A 21,436-nucleotide genomic window follows, 5' to 3' on the forward strand; every position below is an offset into this window, starting at 1 on the left:
TCTCTCTCAGAAGCCTGTTTTCTTCATAACCAATGAATGTGGCTGAATACAATGGTAACACTGGCACGCTCTCAGGGTAGAACAGCATGTCATCCAATTGTATGCTTAATTTTTAAAGTGATTTCTACTTTTTCCATCTCTAATGTAATTTATTTTTTATTTTTTATTTTATTTTTATTTTTTGAGACCAAGTCTCGCTCCTGTCCCCCAGGCTGGAGTGCAACGGCACAATCTTGGCTCACCGCAACTTCCACCTCCCAGGTTCAAGGGATTCTCTTGCCTCAGCCTCCTGAATAGCTGAGATTACAGGTGCCCGCCAACATGCCCGGCTGACTTTTGTGTTTTTAGTAGAGACAGGGTTTCACCATGTTGGCCAGGCTGGTCTCAAACTCCTGACCTCAGGTGATCTGCCTGCCTTGGCCTCCCAAAGTGCTGGGATTACAGGTGTGAGCCACCTTGCCTGGCCTTAAAACAAATTTTAATGAAAAGAGAAAAAACATATAATCTCCTGCTAATGCCTTTCGGTAAACAGATAATTGTTTTATTTAAACAAAGGTGTAATTGCACCTGGTGGGCACCCAGTTCTGCCATTAAAGATTCCATGCTGACTCAAGAGATTGTATTTTCCTAAACCTGTTAGTCCCTGGGAACCTAAAGAATAAACCGTGCAGCACATCTAATCACAGAGTGTAGGGTATGTCCCAGGCCATGTTCCAACACAGGTGCAATAAGGTATTTTACATTCCTTTGAGGTTCAGCTGCAGACAAAAGCCTAGAAAATTTAATGGCTTTGTCTTTAGCCAATGTGTTGGCTGCAGTAAATTTTTAAGCAAGTAAGCAAAGCTCCTGTTTGATGCACTGTGAATATTTCTCACCACTAAAATGAGTTACATAGTCATACAAAATTGATGCTAGGTTCAAGTGAATATGCTGATATAAGTAAATATATATACTTTTATGTTACAACAGAGATAATGTATGTTTCTCAATGTCTGCAATTGTTAAGGAGGTTTTCATTCCCTGGGTGGAAGGATAAGGGTTGTGAAATATGACCTTGCAATGACAGAATTTTAATGCATTGTGTATGTGACTAAAGCAGTGCATGGCATCCTGGCCTTCTTTATTGCCATACATATTAAAGTATTTTGCAGTGCTGGCTCTCATCTAAGTGTCGGGGTCTTCTCTAGGTCAAACAGCAGCTCATCAATGCTTTATTTCTTAAAGAACCTAGATATAATTTTAATCTAAGATAAAGCTTCTTGCTAAAAATCTAATGTCAGTGAAAATGTGAAAGGTTCCCTAAAATCTAGCCATACATCACATTCTTTTATATTCTTCCAAACCAGAGAAATAGCCAGTTTACCAAGTATTTGAGCATCTTTTGAGTTATAAAAGGAAAAACATTATTATGTCCTGATGTATTCAATGATTTTGTTTTCTCTGACAAGTTTTATTCCTCCTATGAGACATTTCTTGCCCTTCCTAGTTCTGAAATGTGAATTTTAACACTTTGCGTCAGGTTGTTGGTCTCTGTTCTAAAGCAACATTAAGCTTTCTGTTCATTTTTATAAAAGATCCACATGATCTTTTTTTCTCTTACAATAAACCCCTATTTGCTAATTATTAGATGTTTTCTGCTTTTTCTCTTTAGAAAATTTAGTTTAACTAGTCTCTGCAATTGTATCCTTTGAGAATAAAGAACATAATAGTATAGAATAGAATAAAGAGTCTTACAGAATAGAATAATAAAGTTAGTGCAATAGAGAGGATATTTAGAAGAGAAATAACAGTGAGTTCTCATTGTCCTGAGGTGGCTGAAGTAAATGTCAATCTCATTATATTTGATTTCATTTATTTCCTGTCTCACTAGTTTACAAAATGCTGACTCTTTTCTCCTGGACAAAAAGTGAGTTATGGTCATGTGAGTAGTGAACAATAGTCATTTGTTTTGATACCAGCATTTCCTGGGTGGTTAGAAACCTGGTGAAGTTATGATTTTCATCTATGAACTTGAATTTAAAATTATAATATTAGCATTTCCTAGAAACTACATTACAGATTTCTCCAATGCAAAACTCTGGAGAACACAATCCCTTTATCACAATTATCATACTTAAAAACAGGTATATGAAAATGTTAGGCAAAACATATAAGACTAACACATTTAGAATAAGAAGATAGATTCATCAGAAGAGTATAATTTTCTGAGGCTGAATCTGGAATTAACACTCAGTGTCTTATTTTCCACATGACACTAAATCGGGTTTAACAGGGAGATTCAAACTCACAGTGCAAGATATTTTTATTAGATGAAGATTTCATGGGGAGGTGAAGAGCCTTTCAGTAGAAGAGATTTAAAAAATTGAACTCCAGGCTGGGTGCAGTGGCTCACGCCTGTAATCCCAAAACTTTGGGAGGCCGAGGCAGGCGGATCACAAGGTCAGCAGATCGAGATCATCCTGGCTAACACAGTGAAACCCTGTCTCTACTAAAAAAATAAATAAATAAATACCCCAAATTAGCCAGGCGTGGTGGTGGACACCTGTAGTCCCAGCTTCTCGGGAGGCTGAGGAAGGAGAATGGCGTGGGTCTGGAAGGCGGAGCTTGCATTAGCCTAGATCACACCACTGCACTCCAGCCTGGGCGACAGTGTGAGATTCCATCTCAAAAAAAAAAAAAAAAAAAAAAAAAAGAAAGAAAGAAAAAAAAAAAGAAATTGAATTCCAGGCTCAGCTCTGCTACAAACTCAATAGATGACTTGTAGCAATTTTGATCCTCAGTTTTCCCAATTGTAAAATAAGACTACTTCTACTTTCAGTATTTTATTTTCAGTAATATAACTGTGTATGGAAAAAGTCCTAGTTAGCACAAGAAAAGGAAACTTCTTAAAGTGAATAGCAACTTAAAAATTTTCCCCTGGGTTTGTTTAGAAAATTCACTTTTTGGCTAGTTTAACCATCCTTAAGAAACAGAACATTTTTTCTTAAAATTTCTTCTCTTTTATATAATGAATATTCTTCATCACTAGCATTATCTATTAATGACAACAGTCCATTTGCCGCCAGTGAATCTCTTTAACAACGGCTCATAATTTAAATCCATCACCTGCTGTGAATGCTCCAAGTAAACACTGATTTGTGGGTTTATAAATCACATGGCTGTGTAGATTAAATTGATTCAGCCTGTTCCTTGTCTACATTGCTTTTACGCTATTGTTTTAAATGCCTAGACTACCACAGTCACCCAATTGGCATTTTAAAGTCACTGAATGAAGAACTATCAAGCATTTCTCTTTTAACTTGAAATTTTTAAAAAAGAAAATGAAGTCCCAAATGTATGTACATATATGTATGGATTTATGTAGTATATATGTATGAGTGTGTATGTACATGAATCATAGTTTTTTAGAATTATTTATATGTAAAAATGATAGTCTTCCCTTGCATAAATCAGGTGATACAGCAAGATTAAAAACCGATGGATAGTCCTACTGAATTATCTGTTTGGTAACATATAAAGAGAACACCCTTGTCCACAAAATAAATGTCTTGGTATAATCCTACAGAAATTGGTAGTTTGGGCCAGGAGTGGTGGCTCATACCTGTAATCCCAGCACTTTGAGAAGCCAAGGTGGGAAGATCATTTAAGCCCAGTAGTTTGAGACCAGCCTGGTCAACATTGTGAAAACCCTGTCTCTACTAAAAATAAAAAAATTGGCTAGGTGTGGTGGCCTGTGCCTGTAGTCCCAGTTACTTGGTAGGCTGAGATGGGAGGATCACCTGAGTTCAGGAGGTGGAGGTTGCAGTGAACTGAGATCGCATCACTGCATCCCAGTGTGGCTGGAAGACCCTGTCTCAGGGAAAAAAAAAAAAAAAAAAAAAAAAAAACAGACAAGAAAAAGAAAAGAGGTGTATGAGTAGAAACACATATAGCAATAGCCATTTTGTTTAGAGGTTCTTAAACAAGTGTGCTTCTTTTTGGAATGTGTTTCTAGGTTCCCCAAAATTGTAGGGATGTGCTGTATGTTATACTAAGCATTTTAATCAGATTCTCAAAAGGATACACTGTCCAAAAATTAAAAAAATGATACATTTTAGTCTATGTATGAGAAGGAATTTGACTCAGTCACACCATTAGCCTGCAACAATATTGATAGTTCCAGAACTCAAATTCCTAAGGCTTCTCATGCTAGGGTGCACTCAAATGCTAAATCTCTCTTTTTTTTATTTATTTATTTTTTTTTTATTTTGAGTCAGAGTCTCATTGCCAAGGTTGGAGTGCATTGGTGCGATCTCGGCTCACTGCAACCTCCATCTCGCCTCCCCGGTTCAAGTGATTCTCGTGCCTCAGCCTCCCATGTAGTTGGGACTACAGGCACCCGCCACCATGTCTGGCTAATTCTTGTATTTTTAGTAGAGATGGGGTTTCACCATGTTGGCCAGGTTGGTCTTAAACTCCTGACCTCAAGTGATCCGCCCGCCTCGGCCTCTCAAAGTGCTGGGATTACAGGTGTGAGCCACCACGGCCACAGCCAGCGCAAATGCTAATTCCTGACAAGCAGAGTGTGTTTCTTAAACTTGCATCATCTTGTGAACAAATGTTGCTGCTTTATTTGTTCCAAAGTTATAGTGAGCTTATAGAAATTTCAAGGACACCATTTCAATTTTAACATTTATTGCTACCAAAATTAGTGATTTAAGGCTTATATTTTAAGAATGATCCACAGAGAATTAATCCCTTAAAATAAAGCAAAGTTCTCTTAAACATGCAAGATGAAACCCTGCAGAAGCAAAGATGACCTACGTTTAACATTTAACATTTGAACACCTACTGGAACTTGAATAAGCAAGGAGGCTCCTCTGGAATGGCAGACCAACTTTGAAACATCTTTCTTTTGAAAAATCTTCTACCTGTTTTATGGAAATTAGGTGCCTTAATATAATCACATAAATAAATTATGATCAGTATAGAGTCAGTATTGCACATTAAGCCTGGACTAACCCAAAGTTTCTTTTTACTAGTTCTTTCTGTTAAATGTTTTCATGAAAATTCTTTTTAATCTAAAACTGTTGTCCAGACATACTAGTTATTAAATATGCCTTCAGAGCTAAATCTGCATGAGCATTCCACATTTCCCATCCGTTTCTTGGATTCATCTACTTTCCACAGAAAGGAGAATTTCAAGGAGAGGAAGAAATATCTACAAGTAAATATCATTCCATGTGGGTTAGCATGCTTGATTGTTATTGGTGAATTACAGCAAAAAAATGACAGTAGCATCTGTCATGTTGTTTTGTGTAACATTTTAACAATGGTAAGGTAAGTCACACTGCTGATTTCAGCAATGTGTTATATTTGAAAGCAATTGATAGCCGACTACTAAATAAAATCACTAAATTGTATGAATGCCTTAATTCTTTTTTTTTTTTTTTTTTTTTTTTTTTTTTTGAGACGAAATCTTGCTCTGTCACCCAGGCTGGAGTGCAGCAGTGCAATCTTGGCTCACTGCAACCTTTGCCCCCTGTGTTCAAGCAATTCTCTGCCTCAGTCTCCCGAGTAGCTGGGATTACAGGCACCCACCACCACACCCACCTAATTTTTGTATTTTTAGTAGAGACGGGGTTTCACCAACTTGGTCTGGCTGGTCTTGAACTCTGACCTCGTGATCCACCCGCCTTGGCCTCCCAAAGTGTTGGGATTATAGGCATGAGCCATGAATGCCTTAATTCTTAAGATAGTAATGGGGAATACTGTTCTGAGCCAAGAATGTGATAGCCAGGGAATATAAGTTTATAAGATCACACAGTGTAGTTCTAACAGTGACTTTAAACCCAATAGCTCCCTATGGAAATTCAGGATACCAAAAAGTGCAACAGTAATATTCTGGATTCTAAACTTAAGTTTGAATAAGGATATCATATTTCCTCTTACTTAGAAAGTAAAATACAGGTTTTACTAATCAAGAATGTGATTAGACTTTCAATATCTCCATCATAAACCAATGTGTGACAAAGGAGATAAATCTTATATTCAGTCCCTACTGACAGACATGATGTCCTTTGGTCTCAAAGTGCAAATTAACTAAGTATCCCAAGAGACTACAGCCTAAGACAAACTCTACCTGGGAAAAACAAAACAAAACAAAATAATAACAATAATAGAGACAAAAATACTGAAAAAAGGAAAAAGGTATTAGTATGTATATCCCTTTATACTTTATAGTAGGAATATTTTCATTACCATGCAATAGTGTTAAATTAAATAAAGATGAAAGGGATCTATTAAATCATGATGTCTAATGCATGCTAAGGGAAGGCATATTTCCCTGGAGAGAGGAATAAAAAGAAAAATATATATAAAAACAGATACTATAATAACATTTGAGGAAGGTTCAGTTAGCATATAGTCTTCAGATATCAAATAGAGGTATTAGCATAAGTAGTGGAGACAATTAGATATTGACACAAAGTACCCGTATCAATACAGAGTCTTGTGCTGTGTTTTCAAACATCTAATATATTTGCCTGGAGCGCTTGCAAATTAAAGCTACTCTGTTTATACACAACATAGAAAATGGAATTTGAGCTTCAATGAATTTTTAATTTTGTTCAATCTTGCATTTGTTCAACCAAAAACAATTTAAAGAGGAACACGACGATCAGCCTTAGATTAAGCAAGTTCAGCTCCTCACTAGGGAGTTTTTGAATCCACCATAAAAATCAACAGTGTGCATCTAATAGTTTTCTTTTAATTTGAGAACTGAAAAGTGAATCATCACATCAAATATTCTTCAGGGTCTCTTTTGTTTCCAGATTAAACATGTAATGTGACCTGTCATCTTGCCACATTCTCACATTTCCATTTTAAATAATCATAAATAAGAAAACCTTACTATTCTTTGGCATAACACAGCTGTTTGATTCCGCTGAGTTTCAAAGTCTTAGAAATTGCACTCATTCCTTCTTTAGAGTCCTGCTTTATGGCAAAAGTTTTCAACTGAAAGACTCTTTATTGTATTCAAATCTTGTCCCATACGAGTTGTTCTGGTTACTTAGTTTATGAAGAGTCTTGGATAGTGAATTGGGTCCACAACAGAAAACACCAACTGTTTTCCTAGAACAAGAGAAGAGGAAATAGAAAATCAGGTGTAAAATTAGGCAGAACGTAACAAGAAATATGTTTTATTAGCATGGTTTAAAGTATTAACAAAGTCAATTTCTTGCTGTTTTACATATGGAAAACAATTTTCTAATTATTTCCAAATGTAAATGTCAACAGGAAAATATTTTGTTTACCTCATACTTTTCATTCTAGAATTTAGGGTAATTCAAAGAATGTACCTATGAGCACAAATATGCTTATTATCAGGCAGAGATTGATTAGTTTGCCTTAGTCTTTTCATGACTTGTCATTGGTGAAACCAGCAACCTCATTAAGAGCAACGATTGATAGATGTCAATTGCTAAACAGCTGACCTCTGAATAGATGTTCAGTCCACACTGGGGAATGTAAATTCTTCTTTTATTGTACACTTTACACATAGTTATCTAAAATTCCTACATGGATTTGCAAAAGCAGTGATGAATAAGGAAGGAAAGAAAAAAGATATTACCAATTTGAAATAGTATTTTTAAGCAACTAATTTATATTCACAGTAAAACAAAAAACATATTCATCTAGTTCTTTTTTATTTATGCACTGCAATAATGGTAACAAATGCCAAGCAGTTTTTATTATTCTCGAATAAAAAATTTTAGTAGTTAAGTAATACATATCTCTAACAGATAGACTAAATAAATCCCAGGAAATAAATAATATTTCAAATTGACCTTCTTCCCAAGTTTGATTTGCATTTGATTCTTCCTAGGATGTCAAAATGATTAATATTTCATCTCATATCTTGGGAAAATCCAGTATGTCTTGATTATCTCAGAATAACTCATGCTGAACAAAAGACACTGAATCCATTAAAACTGGTACCAAAAATTAATAGTAAATACTGAAAAAAAAAGTTATTAAAACTTTTTACCTTGAAAAATGAAACTAAAATCTGTGAAAATAGAATTTTACTTGGAGCCACGATGGGGTAACAGGGATCAGATCTACCCTCTTACATTAAAAATCTATAAAAAAGCAAACCAAATAGAGGAAATAAGTATTTTCAGACACTGAATAATAGGTATATTATTATATACCTATTATACGGCTATATCTATTATTATATATTATATTATATATTACATATATTATATAGTTATATACTTATTACATGCTAATATTATATAGCATGGAACTATGATCCCTGAAAAGGGAAGAAAACATACTAAGCACAGTCACTGTCTTTGCTTATTGCCTGGAGGCAATCTACTGGCTGCAGCACAGAGAGGGGAAACTCCAGCAAAGATTGGTGATTACACTGAGGGGACAAAGAACGGAGTTCATTGAGGCCAAACCGCTGGAATTTGTGGAACAGAATATGGAAGGGAAGGGAGATCTACAGAAAGACGCCTTGGAGATCAGGAGAGAAGAGTCCTCAAGTCTTTGTTTGATTAATAATCTGTTCATATATGAGAAGAAACTTCATGAATGTGGGTAAAGAGCTATCAGAGATCAACAGGATAAATAATTGCCAGAGTTTACACAGGACTGCAAATAATTTACATTCACACACACCAGAATAGAAAGTCCTATAAATACAGGGCAATGGGTTGTATTCTCAGAAAGGTTATCACCTTATTTGCAAGGAGTAGAGGGGATACTGGTAAAATTAAGCTTGGACTGAAGGTTACTCTAGACCTCCACTAACAAATCTTAAAAGTGAGACTTGTAAAGATACAACTGAACCTGAGTAACTTAACTGCATGTCAGAACAAGTCCAAAACTATTAAAATAAATAAATCAAAATTTGGCACCAAACATTTAAACTTTAAAATGTACAGAAATCAATAAAAAAGTACCAGGAATTCAAAAAGCAAAAAAGTATGAACTATAACTAGGAGTGTTATGGGCTGAAGTGTGCCCCTCCAAAACCCGTAGGTTGAAGTCCTAGCCCTCAGTGCTTCAGGATGTGACTGCATTAAGAGACAAGGCTTTTAAGGAGGCAATTTAAGTTAAAATGAGGGTACTAGGGTAGGCCCTAATCCAATCTGAATGGTGTACTTATAAGAAGTAATTTGAACACAAAAAGAGACACCAGGGAAGTGCATGCGCAGAGAAAAAGCCATGTGAAGAGGCATCAAGAACGTAGCCATCTGCAAGTCAAGGAGAGAGATCTCAGGAAACTAGTCCTGCCTGCATCTTGATCTTAAACTTCCAGCCCCCAGAACTATGAGAAAATAAATTGCTGCTGTTTAATCCACCCAGTCTGTGGTATATTGCTATGGTAGCCCTAGCAAACTAATTCAAGGAGAAAGAGCATTCAACAGAAACAGACTCAGAATGATAGACATGGTCATTGAAACAGTGATAATATACAGGCTTCATATATTCAAAGAAAAGCATAATCACGATGAGACAATAAATGGAATATTTTTTAAAGGCCCAAACATAAATTCTCGAGATGGAGTGCAATATTTGAAATGATAAATACACTAGATGAGTTAAAAAAAGAATAGGCATTGCTGAAGAAAAAGTAAACTTGAAGAAACAGCATTAGAATCTATCCAAATTGAAACCCACAGAGAACAAAAACTGAAAAAAAAAAAAAGAAAAAGAAAAAGAAAGAAGCACAGAGCATCAGTGGTCCATGGGATAATACCAACTAGTCAAAAATACATGTAACCATAGTCCAACATGAGAGAAGACCAAGGGAGAAGAAATAAATAAATAAATAAAAGATCTCATAAATCCCAAGGAGAATAAACACAAAGGAAACTATACCAAGGCAATTGATAATAAAATGCTAAAAACAAGTGACAAAAAGAAAAACATAAAACCAAACAGACTGGGGGAAAAGACACATTACAAATCATCAACAGAAAATATAAGAATGAAATATAAGAATGAACGTGAACTTCTTATCATAAACTATGCAAGTCAGAAGTCAATGAAGTGATATCTTCAAAGTACTAAAATACAAAACATCAACTATTATGTATCAAGCAAATTTTATGCCAAACAAAAATGATTTTTCAGAAATTAAGATGGAATAAAACTTTATATACAGACAAAAGCTGAAAGAATTTATCGCCAGCAAACCAGTACTATAAAGTACACTAAAGAAAACTACTCAAGAAGTAGGAAAACAAAATTAGATGGAAATTTGAATCTAACCAAAAGAATGAAGAACAGCAAAATAGTAAAATCTGTAAGTAAATATAAAATATGTATTTTGTCTAATTTCTAATCTTTTTAATATGTGGTTGATGTTTAAAACAAAAATACTAATGATGAGAATTATAACATATGTATATGTAAGGTGAATGCAACAATAGCAAAAAGGATGGAAGAAAATGGAAGTACATGAAGTGTTATAATATTATTCAAAGTGCCAGCCTGGCCAACAGAGTGAGATCCCATTTCTACAAAACATTTTAAAAATTAGCTGAGCATGGTGGTATGCAACTGTAGTTCCAGTTACTCAGGAGACTGCGGTTGGAAGAGCTCTTGAGCCGAGGAATTCAAGATTGCAGTGAGCTGAGATCATGTCACTGCACTCTGACCTGGGCAACAGAGCAATACTCTGTCTCTAAAAAATAAATATAAACATAAACATAAACATAAAATAGGCTGTGATAAGCTAATGATGTATACTGTAAACTTAGAACAATGTTTCTCTAATTTTGGCTTCATCAGAATCATTTCAGAGACTTCATAGAACACAAATAGGTAGGTCTCCCCATCCCTACGGTTTCTGATTTGGCAGATCTTGGATAGGCTCAAGAACTTGCTTTTCTAACAAGATTCCAATTGATGCTGGTCTGAGGAATCCAGTTTGGGAACCAACGACCTGAAGCAATTACTAAAAAGAAAAAAAAATACAGAGGTATAGCTAACATTAGAGGAAAAATGTGGAATAATAAAAAATACTCAACCCAAATCAAGGTAAAAAAAGAAAATAAAACAAAGAAAGAACAAATAGATAAGTACAAAGCAATGGTGAACTGCTAGATTTAAACCCAACCGTATTTTCATTAAATTGAATGTAAATGATTTAAACACTGAAACTAAAAAGTTTCAACATAAAGCAAAAACTGATGGAACCGCAAAGACAGATAAATTCATAATTATAGTTAATTATTTGAATACTCTCCTCTCAGTAATTAATACAAGCAGACAGAAATTCAGCAAGCATATTGAAAACTTGAATACCACTATCAACCTATTGGAACAAATTGGCATTTATAGAATGCTTTATCTAACAATAATGGAATACCAATTATTTTTAAGTGCATATGGAACACTCACCAAGACTGAACATATTCTGGGCAATAAAACAGGTATCAATACATTTTAAAGGATTAGAATCACAAGGAGTTCATTTTTAGATCAAATCACAATTTAAGTAGAAATTAAAAACAAAAAGATACCTGGAAAATTTCCGCATATTTGGAAATAAAACATTTCTAAATAACCCATGGGTCAAAGAAAAAAACAATATAAAAATAAAACATATTTGAATAAGATGAAACTGAAAACAAACAAGTCAAAATGTATAAGAGTTAGCAAAAGTGATGTTTAGAGGAAAACGTGTAGCATTAAACACTTTTATTAAGAAAAACAGTCTGAAATCAACGACCTATGTTTCCATTTTAAGAAACTAGTAAAAATTTAAAAAAAAAAAGCTCATTAAACCCAAAGTGAGCAAAAGAAATAAAAACATATGAAACTAAATGATTTTATACTTAATGAAATTTAAATTACTATTGAAACGTAATGTAGCTTCCATTAAAATAAAAAGAGAATTGAGTCATTTTGTTTCTTTGTGTAAACTTTCTGTCAACACGGTATGATGGCAATAAGATACCACTGTTTTCTTGCTTGGCTTTGACAGGGCAATTATAGAACTAGTTTGGCAAGTTTTTCAGATTTCCTAAAGGTACTTCTTAAATACTTGATAATAAAATCAAGTATTAATTATGAAATAAATAATAATAAAAATCATTATTTTTAAATCGCCCAGGATATTATGATTTTTGTGGTTTTTTAAACATTTTCTTTTGCAATTATTAACTAGCTTAACTCTGATAGCCTTTGTGTGTATGTGATCTGAGGAATTCCCTAATGTCACTCTCACTAACTTAATGAAATCTTACTCGTTTTTTTTCCAAATTCTACAAGCAATCTTTGCAATTCATTTGTACTAAATTTGCATTACAGTGCTGCAATCCAACAATTATCTAGAGACCTCTCTACATAACCTTTGATGGAATGGGTGGAGGTAGAATCCGGTACTAAGTAGAAAATGTGGTTTGGGGGTAGACATTAGAAACTAGTTCTATAAATGTTCATACTTGCTTTTTCATGTAGATTTGTAAACATCGAATCTTACATAATGAGAACTTAATCACTCCAGAGAGCTTATTCACTCATTGCATTACAGATCCAGGAGAACTGAGTCACTTGACTCAGGGTCACAGGAGTAAATGTGATAGACTAAACCTAGTCTGTTTATACTCTAGAATACTTTGAGGTACAATTACACAGAAATTGTCCATGACCAAAAGAAATACATCATTAAAAAGTTAGTTGGTTCTTCCTAGCTAAGCCAAGAAATAAATAAATAAATAAATAAATAACAAAGTAAGCTGAAGAATTACTTGTCATAGATTCAATTTTTGTTAGAAAACTAAAGTTTCAATTTTAAATATATATAGCACACACACACACAAACATACGTTTACATATACTTTCATAAATACACACACATACTCTCACACAAACTTATAAAAGCTTCTGAAAGAATACATAGCAAAGAGTTACCAATCATTACCTCTGGGCCAGGAGTGTTTAATCCAATTTAAATTTGTATTCTACATAGTATACTAAACTAATGCCTACTGGTTTAATAAATAATCACTTTTTGAAAGTTAAAAAGTATTGCCCAAGGATATGAACAGACACTTCTCAAAAGAAGACATTCATACAGCCACCAGACACATGAAAAAATGCTCATCATCACTTGCCATCAGAGAAATGCACATCAAAACCACAATGAGATACCATCTCACACCAGTTAGAATGGCAATCATTAAAAAATCAGGAAACAACAGGTGCTGGAGAGGATGTGGAGAAATAGGAACACTTTTACACTGTTGGTGGGACTGTAAACTAGCTCAAACATTGTGGAAAACAGTGTGGTGACTCCTCAAGGACCTAGAACTAGAAATACCCTTTTACCCAGCTATCCCATTACTCAGGATACACCCAAAGGATTATAAGTCATGATGCTATAAAGAAACATGCACACATATGTTTGTTGCGGCACTATTCACAATAGCAAAGACTTGGAATCAACCCAAATGTCCATCAGTGACAGACTGGATTAAGAAAATGTGGCACATATACACCATGGAATACTATGCAGCCATAAAAAAGGATGAGTTCATGTCCTTTGTAGGGACATGGATGCAGCTGGAAACCATCATTCTCAGTAAACTATTGCAAGAACAGAAAACCAAATACCACATGTTCTCACTCATAGGTGGGAACTGAACAATGAGATCACTTGGACACAGGAAGGGGAACATCACACACCGGGTCCTATTGTGGGGAGGGGGGAGAGGGGAGGAATAGCATTAGGAGATATACCTAACGTAAATGACGAGTTAATGGGTGCAGCACACCAACATGGCATATGTATACATATGTAACAAACATGGACGTTGTGCACATGTACCCTAGAACTTAAAGTATGACAATAATATATATATATATATTAAATACAAAAAAGTACTGCCCAACATATGATATATAAAAAGCTTAACGTATACATCTGTCTTTCCTACTGTTATATCTATATGTTTTCAGCAATTTATGTGCATGAGGTTAATCAAAATGCTACATCTTAAACGAAACCATTCATTTACGCAGTGCCTTTGTCCAGTTAAAGAGACCTTAAGAATGTTGAACCATTCTTTTCCCAAGCATGCTACATAAAAATCCTTCAAAAAAATGTTTAACACATTTCAGGCACCCGCCTGAGAACCAATACACAAAGTCAAAGTGTTATACAAAATGTCAACAGCAGATGGTGCACATTTGCTCTTCTTAAACCAGTTTTCCATTTTTTCTAGAAAAAGAAAAAACTACCAAATACACACACACACACACACACACACACACACACACACACACACACACATCGCTCTAAAACACAAACAGCCTAACGAATGAGACTTCTTGAGAACTAACTGTAGGAATCAACAGCGTCGATCTATTTCAATCTGCAAATAATCTGCTCTTTAGAGATTTGGTTTCTGAATTCAGCCAAAGAAACTATCAGTTTTCAGCAATATACAGTGAAAATCGACAAAAAATTTCTTGTCAGAAGTCAGTAAATGGTATTAAAGAGGAACATGTTTGCAAAGCATAGCAAGAGACAGAGGAGTATGACAAGATTATCACATCTAAGATGGGTGATACTGGAGAAAGATGGGAGAGGAAGATAACCAAAAGTGGGTTGATCATTTTTTTCTAAATTTCAACTCTGAATATTAAAAGAACTTCTGCTTTGTAAATCATGCTTACATCTTCATGCCAAAACTACTTCATCAAGGGAAGGGTAATACTACAAAAGTTTAAACATGGCTGTAATCTGAGTCTGATGGGTAACTTTAGTCCTTCTTATATTTTGCTTCCCAGGCTCCATTCTATAATTTCTAAAACCAAATCTCTGAAGGTAGAGATAGGGATCATCTTGAACCAGTGATTTCTTCAATAAATAATATTCATCCATGAATTCCTAAATTGGATTTTTAAAAAATATTAATTTAATAAGCTGGCCTGTGCATTTATAATCATATATCCTTTTGATGTTTATAAAAATATATTTTAAAAATTATGGAGTGTTCAACTATATAAAGTAATTGTAATGATAAGCCAGAAGTAAAAATTAACACTGGAGTCTTATGATTACAGGAAATTTTAAAATGAAATATTTAATTTATGTACATTATTGTTGCAGAAGTATGATTAGGATTAGGTTAGCAATAAAAATATGATTAGTTCAAATGTAAAAATATATTGAATTTTGATAAAATTATATGGGTTAAGGGGACAGAAATACAACTTAAATGAAAGAAAAAGAATGATGTAAAACATCCAACTGCTAAAAGAAGAGTTTATGTATTTTTATAATAAATGACGGTATCATCTAGCTATATTTATATTCCAGTGGATATGTTTGAAGAAATTACGTTAATTACAAAATGTAAATACCTGCAATATGTTAGAAATCACATCTTTTACAACCATTTAAACTTATGATGAAACTGTTTAGATGTAAACCTAAAAATATGTGAGTGGTTATATAGTTTTCAGTATCTTCTTAGAATTCTTATAGATCAGTGCTCTCACTATGGTAAATTTACAAAAGACAAATGGGCTGACTGGTCTGTGCCCTAAAATGAAAGCTTTCCTTCTATAATAATTTCTTCAGATCATAGACACATAGTCTATAAGAACAAGATTATTAATAAAATTATAGTTTCTGAATAATATGTTTGGAAATATTCCAGGTTTAAAGACTGCATATTACAAAGCAGAGCTTTTTTTTTTTTAAAAAACAAACAAACAAACAAAAAACATATTCATTCTGGTAAAAAAGGTTCAAAAATGTGATTTTAAATGAATTCATTGTTAGAACTAATTGTAAATTTCTTTGTTTGCAAACATGATTTTGAAAACTTTTCCTAGGATCACCTGATATATTCTGTGGGAGAGAATACCCATTTTTAATATACGTCTTTACAAATTTATAATCAGGTAGGAAAGTTTAGTTCATAAATACATTATAGACTATTTCTAAGCCAAACTTTAATTATTTGGAATTACAAAAATGTAGGACGACACCTGCCTTACTTCCTCTGTTGATAGTGAAAGAGTGTTTCAGTGAATTTGTCATTTGTAAACTCATTGCCAATTCATTTTTAAACCTCATGTAATTATTTGAAAATATTTTAATTAATTTATTAGCCACATGTCAAACTTTTGAGGTATAGTACTTACCCTCTGTTATACTTTGCTATTTCATCAAACAAAAGTTTCCACCGAGGACGTCCAATAAACAGTCTTGAATTCAGTGCATGATATTTTTCTCCAATTATCTTCTGCCAAAAATAAAGCACCACATTATTCGAGATTTAGTTAAGTAACCTAGTTCTCTAACATCATTTCTGCTGGTGCTGTGACTTCCCACTAAATTGCTGTGATATAAAGAATGTAAGTATCAAATGGCAACCTATTACGTACAATTATTTCAAAATATCATTTCCTTTTCACTTTCTTTTAAAATCCATTATCTCCTTGAATTGCATTTGTTTGTTTTTAAACAAACAAACAAAATCCATTCTGGTAAAAAGGTACAAAAATTTGATTTTCAATTGAATTAATTGTTAGAACTAATCTCCTTGAATGCCATTCTAACAAATGGCTAATTTTCTTAGACTTCAGTTAGTTGTTTCATCTTTAAAGAACTGCAATGTAAGACAAAGAATGAATTCTAATTGCTCACCCTCAAAAAGGCTCAGCACATAGACTTCATTGAAGTATTTTGGCACCACAAATACAGTTGTCATATTTGGCTCATTATATAAGTAAAATACTACAAATTATCATCATACATTTGGGAAATGATCCTAGACAAGACAGCTCAAGACAGCAGAACTCCAAAATGGGGTTTATCAATAAATGGCTGTGAATGGGCTCCTGTTTGCAATTAACAGAGCATTAGATCTAAATCAATATGAAGAGTCAGAGTGAATTGCAGAGAAAGGAGGAAGTATGTGAATCCCAGGCAGGCAAACTGAGAACCAAATGCAAATTATGCTTCATACCTTCATTATAGCAATACCAGGAGGAAAAGTGATATTGACTTACTTCGTGAGAGTAGTAAAATGCAATACTTTTTACATACCAGATAGGGTAGAAATATGACTGGAAAAATTAGGGTTAGATTAGTTTTGAGGTAACTGACAAACATTCAAATTTTGTATTCGAAGTATTGTGAAAATGTACGACAAAAAGTACTAAAATACAATTTGTTAATGCATTCATGCCTAGATTTATACACCAGTCCAGCTCCTCAATGTTGTCTTCAAATATCAGTTTCATCATTTGCAAAATGTAAATATCATTTACTGCTTGACTCTGTTTTAAACTAATAAACTAATATATGTGAAATTCTTAGCACAGTGCCTAGAAGAGTAAATAAATAATGCATGACGGTTGTCATTATTTTTAGTTTCCCTTGTCTAGAAATAAGCTTAATTGTATATGAACTCATATTCTCTCTCCACATAAAATATCCCCTCAATAAAAAGAAATCACAAGGCTGTTCATGTGTAGTCTGAATTTTAGAAGAACTTGAGGTGATAGTGAAGAGGGGAGGGGTAGACTCAGACCTTTTGGGTCTGCCCCAGCTCCCTGTGAGAAGGACAAATGGAAGGCATAATATGGTTGACTTCAAGGACAAGCTATGACTTTTCTGGACATATTCCAAAGGCCGCCTTCCTCTAGGAAACTTCTGTTCAAACCACCTGCAGGAATTTTCTTCCACCACAGCTCCTACAGTAAGTCTATTATCAAGAGGCTTGTTTAATTTACGATAACATCAACCACATACCTGTATCCCATCTGTTTGACTGAGGTACAGCTGGATGTTAACATAGTCAGGTCTGTTCTCTTGCCAAAACTGGGAGGACAGAAAAAGGAATAGACTTATTAAAATTCTGTGGGTATACTCAGATTTTCTCCTATTCTAACACATGTGATTTAGAATTTAACATAACGTAGCTTATCATAACCAATATCTATAAGAAAATGAATACACACACACACACACATACATGCAAATATATATAACAGATTCTAACAATAATCTGGCCTCTTGGTATGAATGAGGTCTGATGGTGGTAGTGGTAGGGAATAATTTTCTGTTATCTTCATAGATACAAAATTTAGCATGCTAAATGCTATACAAATATTCTCAAATATTAGTCCTTCTGAAATACTCCTTATTTTATTCCTTAAGAGTCTCAAAATTGTACCAGTTTACTTATCAAGAACATGATTTTCTTGAGAAAAAAAGACAATAGTGATTTAACTTATGCATGATAGCAAATACAAAACAAAACAAATAGACGCTTTTTCCTGTTTCTGCCTTCTGCTTATTCAGCGATGGGCTCTGGTTTCTCTTGTACAAAAATGCAAGAGGCAAAATATACCTGCAAAAATAAATAGTCTACAAAAAAATATGGAACAACAACTCCTCATTTCCCCCTTCCCAAAGGCTTTGGCAACCTGAGAGAATTTTACTGTACCTGAATTGTTTGAAATATTTTTAGCAAGGATGCATATGTAGAGACTATTCTACTTCCTGTCTTTACAAATTAAACTACTCTAGGGACCTCCTGTAAGTGACAGCATAATATAGTTGTGCTTTTGCGTCCGGCTTATTTCATTTAGCGTTATGTCTTCAAAGTTCATCCACATAGTATATGTCATAATTTCCTTCCTTTTTAGAGCTGAATAGTATTACATTGTGTGCGTATATCATAATCTGTTTATCCAGTCATGAATATTTGGATATTTGGGTTGTTTCCATCCTTTGGCTATTGTGAATAATGCTTCTATGGGCATCTGTCCAATTCCCTGCTTTTAATTCTTCTAGGTACATATCCAGAACCAATCTTTCTGTTTATTTTATTTATTTATTTATTTATTTTGCAAAAAGTTTGGAGGCCTTTATGTAATCCACTTCTTCCCAGAAAAGCACAGACACCACCTCTCTAATTTCATCTCCTACTATTCTTTCCCTTGCTTACTCTGCTTCATCCACATAGATCTCCTTTCTCTTCTTTCAGGACACCAAGTATACTACTGCCTCAGAGCTCTTGCCTACGAAGTTAGGTTTCTCTATCTTGATATTTTTTCTCCATAATATGTGTTTAGTCTGCTCATTCACTTCAGCCAAGTCTGCTCAAATGGCATTATAACATTTTGTTTGATGGGTGTTTCTGAACATGCAATATAAATTAACACACCCTTTACTGTTCACGCTGCTTTACTCCTACTTTCCCTTCCTTTGTCCTAACCCGAATCTCAGAACCTGATGCTCGATGTATTTATTGGTTGTTGTCTATCTTGCCCCCTTAGAATATAAACCACGTGAGATCAGAAACTTGGTTTTATTTTGCCACTTGATGACTTTTCAGATCCTAGAATAGTTTCAGATTGATAGTAATCAGTTAATAAATAAATATACACTGAATGATAGAATGACTGAATGAGTGAATACATGCACAAAGAGGTATATATAATGATATCCATTTCAGCGTTCTTTGTAATAAAAAAGTATCTAACATTAGAGAATTGTTCAGCAAACTAGATATATCTATACAATGAAATCCTCTAAAAGAATCAGGTAGGTCCACCATCTCTAATTGTTGGCACCAGGGAAAACAATAAGGTAGCTCTATATGCACTAACATAAAAAAATAGTCAAGACATAGTAATCAATTAATAAAGGAATTTGCATAAACAATATAAATATTACAATAGGATTTATAGAACACTTAAGAGTTACCTCTGTTTACACAGATTAGGTAGGGAAGGTAGTAAAAGAGGATTTTACTTTATCAGAATTGTTTGAAATATTTGTAGCAAGGACGCATATGTGTATCACTCGTATAATCTGAATAAAGATAAATAGGTCAAATGTTACAGGTTGGATAGGAAAAGATGCCTGCTTTATCTCTGCAAAAAATAAAACACAGAATTTGGGGATTGTTGAGATTTTGTATCGTATACCAAAAAGTCTGGTGATCTGAAGTATTAAAGATGGAAAATCAAGGATAAGAGCTATGAGAACAAAGGATGGAAGATGTTACAGCAGGTGCCTTCCGGTATTTCCCTCATTGTCTTCCCTCATCACCTTCAGCCATATGCATACATTTCCATGTGAAACACCCTATGTTAAAACATAGAAATGAATGTTCCTATGTTAAAATATAGTAGATATATACGCATACTCACAAATATCCATATCTGAAAAGACGTGTGCCTAATTGCTAAGAGATATTATCTCTGAGTTTTTATGTTTAAGAGACTTATTTATTTCCTTGCTACTTATCTGCATAATTTCTATGGTTTAATCTATGGCAAGCATTTATTGCTTTTGTAATATAAAAGATATAACTATTTTAATTTGAAAAATTGCAAAACTAGAAACAACCCTAATGTTACCTTGTTATGCAACATACAGAGTAAGTCTGCAAACCAACGGAAGGACTGGATATCTCTGCATACCCAAATAAAGTATAGTCTTCTAAGCTTGTATGGTTTCCAGTCATCCCTTAAAATTAAAATAACATGATAGTGATTAGGATGGCAAATGCAAATATTAAGGAATTCCTATATTTTTGCAAATTTACTTTTCATTAGTAAGCAACCAATAAAAATCAGTCATTTACATTCTAGCAGCTGATACAGCACTTACCATGAGACCTAAATGAATTTAATATGTAATATATTGACTCAAGGATATGACATACTTCATGAATTTAGGTGTTTATGTGTTAAATGAATTTAAGTGTGAATAATATTCACAAGTATGCATATCATTCATTTCCAGTTGAAGGTCATAACTAAATTGGACCAGAATAATATCGGGCCTTGTATCTCAGAAAAAAAAAGTTTTCAATTTTCAGTGAATTCTATCACAGACTGAGTAGGGCTCCAAAGGTCATCCAGTCTTGCCCTGGCTTTTTGGCAAAATGAGGCAAACTATTCCAGAAATTTGGTTGTTTATCCTCTCTTAAAAATCATTAAAGAAAGAGATTTCACAATCATGTACGATGTAATGCATTCCAGCAACTCATAATTCCAAGTTTGGATCCCCATTTATAAAAAGTAGCCTTGAGGTTAAGAAAATATTCTTCCTTTTTCATAACATTAGGTAACCAAATAACTTGTAATGTGTTGTCAGAAACAAATTATTTCTAGCTTAGAGCATGATCATTTTTGTAAGAACCACTAAAAAGTACCAAATTTACATCTAGTATTTAAAACTGAAATAAAATATAATTCAAACACATCACTTAAATTTATTATTTCTTTTTTGGTTCTGAAAAAAAAAAAGTAAATGGAATAGATTTGAGAATAACTTTCTACTTTTATTTTGCTTTGTGTTTTCATAAGAATGTCGATCAATTAACTTTTGCTTATAATCCTGAAACTAAAATAAGTTTTAGTTTAGTATTTCCTGGTCAGACAATTT

At 33.7% G+C, this 21,436-nt stretch overlaps 1 protein-coding gene across 11 annotated transcripts in view; it reads right to left on the reverse strand.

Annotated features, from left to right (window-relative positions):
* Window positions 1-5,414: 5,414 nt before the first annotated feature.
* Window positions 5,415-21,436, reverse strand: part of LOC105468896 (NADPH oxidase 4) — a 171,794-nt gene continuing 155,772 nt past the window's right edge. For 8 of the 11 annotated variants that reach the window (XM_071075414.1, XM_071075410.1, XM_071075409.1 and 5 more), the window contains 4 exons: window positions 20,404-20,512; window positions 17,783-17,851; window positions 16,168-16,268; window positions 5,415-7,113 (listed from right to left, as the gene is read on the reverse strand). In XM_071075414.1, coding sequence (XP_070931515.1) covers window positions 6,993-7,113; window positions 16,168-16,268; window positions 17,783-17,851; window positions 20,404-20,512 — 400 coding nt within the window. In that variant the 3' untranslated portion in view covers window positions 5,415-6,992. Of the gene's footprint in view, window positions 7,114-16,167; window positions 16,269-17,782; window positions 17,852-20,403; window positions 20,513-21,436 lie in introns of those variants that run through there. The other 3 variants (XM_071075408.1, XM_071075413.1, XM_071075415.1) reach the window with 3 other exon arrangements.

The sequence above is a fragment of the Macaca nemestrina genome, chromosome 12 (genome assembly GCF_043159975.1).
Source record: "Macaca nemestrina isolate mMacNem1 chromosome 12, mMacNem.hap1, whole genome shotgun sequence".
Lineage (NCBI taxonomy): Eukaryota > Metazoa > Chordata > Mammalia > Primates > Cercopithecidae > Macaca > Macaca nemestrina.